This window comes from Morone saxatilis, unplaced genomic scaffold (genome assembly GCF_004916995.1).
Source record: "Morone saxatilis isolate NCDOM2014 unplaced genomic scaffold, NCSU_SB_2.0 Contig0, whole genome shotgun sequence".
Classification (NCBI taxonomy): domain Eukaryota; kingdom Metazoa; phylum Chordata; class Actinopteri; family Moronidae; genus Morone; species Morone saxatilis.
In genome coordinates, this window is record NW_023339650.1 from 8,526,664 (window position 1) to 8,533,577 (window position 6,914).

Genomic DNA, 6,914 nt, shown 5'->3' on the forward strand with positions numbered 1-6,914 from the left:
TGCACGCACACATCGAGGTAGGGGGTAGCTTTGCATGGCTGCAATGCCATTAAAGAGGCAACTGGAAATTAAGGGCTTGCAACTGACAGCACACGTTGAATGAGAAACCCCTGCAGCTGCTAACAATGAGGAGAGCTGGACAATGTGCATGTTAAAGACAAAAATAGTGTTCTGAACTCAACCCCTTGCCTGACTTTTTGTGTGTTTCTAATCTTTATGTCACATATAACATACCCAGTTAATTTGGAATGTGTAGCGCCTGAACATAAACACAATTACTCAAAACTCCATCTGTTACTGTGATAATAGTTTTCTCTCTATTTACAATTATTAAACAAAATTGTCTTTGTCCATATGAGTTAAGCGTTTGGATGCAGATCTGCCCACTATACACCCTACTAGCACTACTGTGACACTGTAGTAAAGTGTTAAATGAAATTAACAGCGTTCTAATGCCAAACATTACTGGGTAATCTGCGGTTTTTGTGCTTCATTAGTTGATATCACACTGCAAAGAGTGAAGAACATATACTGTAGAAAATAATGATCCCAGTGACAGAGGTGTTACCCATTGACTTTCTGCTGGCCTGTTTGAAGCCAGGGAAGTGGGATTTCTGGGCGTTGGAATTTTGGAACCAAGTTGGAAGCAGAGTAGAAAGGAAGGATTTTATAGCCATAAAGCACAAAAGGCTAGGAACATGATTTTGCAGACAAGCATCATTTGTTGCATTAAAATTCACCCAAACATCTTTGTAACATCACAATTATTGAAACCACTGCTATCATGAAAAGGCTGAAACAAATGTAGCTGTGAGAGCAGTAACTTCGTGAGCTGACTATGGGATGCCCTAAAGCGGTAACACCATGTAACATCTGCACTCTCCTCTCTTCTCTTCCACAGCACTTGCAGAAGCAGGACAGCGCGTACAGCCTGGAGTCGTGTGTCTACTACTGCACACTGTGCGACTACTCCACCAAGGCCCGCCTCAACTTGGTGCAGCACGCCCGCTCAGCTCGCCACCAGCAAAACGAAGGACTGAGGAAACTCCAGCTGCACCAGCAAGGCCTGGGAGGGGACGAGGATGGACTGAGCTTCCACGAGCTGTTCCACGTCAAGGAGTGCCCCTCCAGCCAAGGTCTGTGTCTCTTTAACCTGCTTTGTCTGTTTGCCTAAGTTGTTGTGACTTGAGTTATTTTTTAGGCTATTTTGGGGTCTTGTGTTCACGTTTCATGCGTCATTTCCTTTTTTGTCACCTGTCTTTTTTTCCTGTGCAGCACACACACTGTGACCTTTCTTCATTTCCAATTTTGCCAGTGTGTTTGTTTTTCAAACTTCTGATTTTAGCTAAAAATGCTGATTCCAGTTATGGTGGTCAGTTCTCTTCGTTTGAAGTCAGATCCATCTTTCTTTACTCCTTGCACTCCTCCCACCTCTTTTTCTCTTTTCTTGCACCACTCCCTCTTTATTCTGTCAAACCTCTCTCCCTCCTTCCCCCCCTCCCTCTCTCCTTCTTTTGGCCTTCATATCCAGATCACGTCTCTCGATACAGACCCGTCCATTCCTCCTAATCTCTCCAAAATGAGCATACTGTTCCTATTAGGCTGCCGCGCTTATATCTGCAACACACACACACACACACACACGCACACACACACACGCACACACACCCGTCCCGTGCACAGGGACATCCCAGGCAGGCAAGCAGTCAGCTTATGAAATTTCACCTTGGGAGTATCTCATAGTGAAAAGGCCTGTACACACATTCGTTAGTCATACACACATGCGTTACTCACACACACATACATACACACTCACACACACTCGTATGCTACAGCTACACAGTCTCTCCCTGGAGTGAGCTTTCATTTCCTTTCTCATGACCAAAGCAATTTGGCTTTCATTTAAGACTCTCCGTCCTGCCAGCAGCTAATAAGTGTAACAGAACTGTAAAACATTCAGAGAGACAAAAAAAAAAAAAGATTAATCGTTTTTCTTTGAGTGGGGGTTGGATGGTTGGTGAGGGGTTGCAGGGTGTAAGGGGAGGGGGCTGTGCTGTAATTTAAACCAGAAGACCAAGAGTCAGGGTCCATTATTTAGTCATCCCTATGTTAATGCTGCCGGGAGAAAATGAGCGCTTAACTTGTTTTTGCTTTGCTTGACCTGAAGGAGCGGGTGGGATGGGGTGGGGCGGGGGCTAACACGTTTTGAATAGCATTCCAGCATAGCATTAGTCCATACATCCATCTGTGTGTGTATGTGTAAGTGTGTGCGTGTGTCAGCACATATGTGTGTGTATTTCAACATGAATCTGTGCTCCCCAAAGTGTCCTGTTTATACTGTACATGTACTCCCAAAACAGATGGGGGCCCAGTGCTTAGAAACATATGTGAATCCCAACACACACACACACACACACACACACGAACAGGAGAAGAGCTCCCAATCCTGAAATGGAGACTGTTGCCGGTGTACGTTTGGTTTTAATTACACATGGATCAAAGTTTCGGTGAGATTTGGGGTGCAGTAGAAAAGCATGCTTAGATAAATCATTACCGTACATTTTAACAAACCCCCCCTCCTCTCCTGCTCTCGTTTTGCATCTCTCTCTCTCTCGCTCTCTCTCTCTCCTTTTTTGTCCTGCTTATTCCATCTCCCACTTTCTCCTGTCCGTTTTTTCATCCAGAACACAAGCCCGGCTTCAAGCCTTTTTTTCCTCTCCTTTTTACATCTCAAACCAGTGAGCACAACCAGGTTTTAAACCTGTCAAAAGCAATATTCGCCCGCTGCACCTATTTCAAATGTTCCACTCTTAAAACACACCATATTTGTTGCTCAGGCCCTCGTTTTATACCTTGGCTTTGATGCCACATGGTGAATTTCCATGAGGAAGCTAGTGCAAAGCTTAAGCGGACGCTGGCAGTGTCCAAAATGCTAAGCCACTTTTTTGGATGCCCTCCTTTTGCCCACTCTATATACTTTTTTGTGAACAACAGTATTCTTTCACAAGGTACATGGTAAATGTTTCAAAGGTATTTCCTTGTAGACCATACACATTTGGCAGGTGTAGGCTGTAAGAGTGTTTCAACCAGAGATCAAACGCTGAGAGTTAACGCAAGGGGTTGTATTCTGGTTCTATAGTTCTGCACACGAACATGAATTTTTTTCTTCGTGGTATATTTTTAGCTTCTTTTTTTTAAAGCTGAGCCCTTTTTTTTTAGATTACACACATGTGGACATTACATGCTACAATAGGTTATGTTATATGGAAGAAAAGGTATATTATAGCTGCTTTAGGCCTCTGTAGTGATAGATGATGTGAATGTTTTCACTGATGGAAAAGACTCTATAGTAGGCAACATTTCCAGCCAGTGTTCAGTTTAAGGACCCTCTATTTGTGTGTTTGTGCATGTGTATGCGTGCTGTTAGTTTTCTGGGGCTACAACTCCTGACTCGAGCACTTTCTGTTCATTAGAGACTGGTATGAAAAAGATTAATTTAAGTGCTGACCGGTATCTTTCTCTTAAAGCCTGGGACCTGGCACTGAGCCAGATAATTATAGGCCCATTTGGGAATAAGAGTTCTAATGCTCTGGACTTTATGTACATGTGAATGGCTTTCATTAAACAATTTTGATGCTGATTTTATGGCCTAATTAAGGATACAGTACTGCAGAGACGCACCGCAAGGGTATAGGTGTTTTGAACAAAGACAGGAGTGTACAAGCAACCCTTCTGCTGGACTGCATTGTGTGCATGTCATTGCATGTGTTTGCTGGTGCATGTTTATTTGAGAACCTTTCACTCTTTGTTATCCTTTTGAGTCTGTAATTCCCCAAACCTGGGCCCAGTCGTCTCATCCTTTACACTAGGTAAACACTAGTGTGAAGTGAGAGTGGAAGAGTGGAAGTGTGTGTGTGTGTGTATGTGTGTGCTTATCTACTTTTTCCTATGCAGACACTAACTCTCATTGACTGTGCAGCAAAAAACTTTTCACCATGATCTTTCAGTGTGTGTCCTTCAGAGACAAAAAGCCCACTGTGCCCACATTGCTGAGATAAATCGTCCCTCTCTGTGTACAATTAGAAGTGTTAAAGAAAATTGAGTTTATAAAAAATGCCAGTTTGCATCAGAAGAGCAAGCATAAATGAATTGCCTCTCAACATGGAGGACTTGGAGGCCATTTTGCTTTGAGGGTCGTCCAAAAGTTGTTAGAGAAATTAGATTTTTTTGTGCCCTTCTCCACTCTATAATGAAGTTACGCCCTGAATAGAGCTGTTTAGTAAAATGCAAGCAGAAAAAGAAAAATATGACAGATTGCGAGTCATGGGTATTCCATCATCGATTTTATAATTTGAACAATTTGTTTAGCTGGATTTTTGGAGACATTAACAGTCTCTGAAGTTTAGTTGTTACAGTGATTTTTCTCCCTCTGACTGTTTCTCTGTTGCCGCCTCTGTCCCAACCATTTGACCATTTGTTTAGCTATAAAGAACATTGTGAGGTGGTTTGTGTATGTGTGCATGAGTGTGTTTTTTTGTGTGTATGCTCGCCCATTAGCCCTGTGCTCCATCATGTGTAAAGCTCCTCATAAGCCAGACCAAGCAGAAACACTAGGGCCTTTTCTGCATACTTTACTTTATGCCATTTTTTTCCCTTTCGTTCCCTCTGTCCCTCACAAAAAGGAAAGGGAGATGGGATCTTATGGAGGTAATTATTTCTGAGAGCCCGGCCTGTCATCCATCCCTCCCCACCACCCCACCACCCACACATCTCCATCCCTCTATACCCCCCCACCACCCAACATGCATTAAAGAGGGAGGGAGAGGACCCTCTTTGTCTGGGTCCCCCTTTTAAACAAAAGACCTCTTCTGACTTAGAGAGACCAACAACACTTTTATCATGTGCGTGTGGGTGTATTTTTGTGTATATGTGAGTGTGCGCATGTGTGTGTGTATCCAGGGCCTTTTGTTTTCTCTGAGTGATAAGGCTCTGGGACATTTTTGGTCCTAGTCAAATTAGCGTAGCTGTGCTAACCATTTACATAGCAGCTGTAGGCTAAAAACTGAGCCTAATGGACACTTATTATCACTATATGTGCTTGCATGTGGATGTGGATGTGCGTATGTGTATGTGTGCATCCAGCAGGAAGTGATGAAACATGGGCAGAGAGAAAGTGTGCCATCTTGCTTGTTTTCAAGAGCGCCGACATTCCTTGTTTCCAAATTTACCCAACCCAAACCGTATGTGTCTGAACTGAGTCAAAGCCCTAAAAACGATCATTCAGTTTTCAATGTGGGAACGTGCTTTGTCGAATCCAAAAGACCATTTCAGTGTGATGACACCAAGGCATCTTTTGAGGTATTAGGTTTTCCCTCCTGCTCACTTTCACTCTTCATCTTTTTTTTTTTCCTCTGGGTGGTGGGGGTGGTTTCGCCATTCCAGTGGTTCTCTTCTTTTTTTCAAGAAGGTCTCTCCTCAGACAGAAGTCTATTTCCAGGGTTTGTCTCAGTAATTTGTGGCCATTACATAAACATTCACGGATGGCCGGAGGAGTGAGAGAAAGGATGCAACACACACCCAGATATAGCTAACCACGAGAGTTAGCGCAGTGGTGGCCATTTTCTTTTTCAAGTCAGAGTGCAGTAGGTGAGACCAGCTGACTGGCTCATCAAAGGACAATTTTAAACTCTTTTAGTTACCGTTTTGTGCTTCTGCATATGCCACTCCTCTCATATATTTATCAATTAGATAACAATGATTGAATTAGATATTTAATAGGTTAAGGCAGCTAATTATATTGCACATTGATTTGCTTCCAAGCAGCTGATTACCTACAGTTAATAAATTATTTGTGACCTTTACTTTCTCATTGACTGTGAAAAGGGAAGTTACTTACATAAAAGGTAAAGTCCACAGATTTGAGACAGGCGGGATCCATTCCTCGCATAATAAAAACTTGGAATGTTATTTTATGTGCCCAACATGAGTAAAACGCAGTTCCTGGGGAGAACTATTCTGATGAGAGTGATGTGATTTTACCCAAGAGGATTTTTGTGAAGTATGTACTTTTTTATTGCTGTACAATTAGTTGGAGACAATACACTGCATTTTAAATCATTTGTCAAATCAAAATAAGACACATTCATATATGTATATTATTATATTTTCGGCAAGTAGCAATTTACCCCAAATTTCCCAAAACCATATTCTCTATGGCTGAGGGAGTAAAAGATGTGGTCATTTTTTGAATAATTCCATCCAAGCGAATTATAATTACTTTGTGGTCTGTGTGTGCACATAGGAAAAAAAAGGGCAGCAGGCTGACTTGCCTGCCTCAGAAAAAAATGAGCCTCGTTCACCATAAACTATTTTTGAAATGGTGTGTCGGGGCGGTATGGGCTCAGGCCGATTGTTTTTCTTTGAGTTGAGCAGCTCTTTGGTGGAGGGGTATTACCCCGGCTAAATTGTTCCCTCATGTTTTCCGCCAAGGTTCTGTGCCCACCACACTGACAGTTATAATTTGCAGAAATTGCACTGATTATCTGAATTAGCATACCTGACCAATGCCACATTAGTCTTATTTACAATACAAAGCCGTGGGGCTATGAGGACGCATACTAAATATGACTTAACCCTTTGAAGAGGGGACTGGCGTCACAGGGCCAGGACGTCTTTCACGTTGGTGATATCACAAAGAGCTTAAGGCCCTGCTCCATATGGAACTGAAAGCCTTTGGAAGGGCCTAGAAGAGGAAGTGGTGACTGTAAAGTCCGAGGACCATATTGAAATCACAGGGTTATTGCATGTTTTCCCTTATTCTCAGTCTCTTTCTGACCTTTCTCTTTAAATATTTTTTTTTTCACCTTTCAGCTCTTGTCCCCATCTTGTTTCTTTCCTTTTTTTTCTGCCTTCAC

At 42.6% G+C, this 6,914-nt stretch overlaps 1 protein-coding gene across 2 annotated transcripts in view; it reads left to right on the forward strand.

The window, feature by feature from the left end:
* Positions 1 to 6,914, forward strand: part of zfhx4 (zinc finger homeobox 4) — an 87,060-nt gene that overhangs the window by 50,330 nt on the left and 29,816 nt on the right. For both annotated transcript variants that reach the window (XM_035665235.1, XM_035665317.1), the window contains one exon: positions 902 to 1,136. In XM_035665235.1, coding sequence (XP_035521128.1) covers positions 902 to 1,136 — 235 coding nt within the window. The remainder of the gene's footprint in view (positions 1 to 901; positions 1,137 to 6,914) is intronic.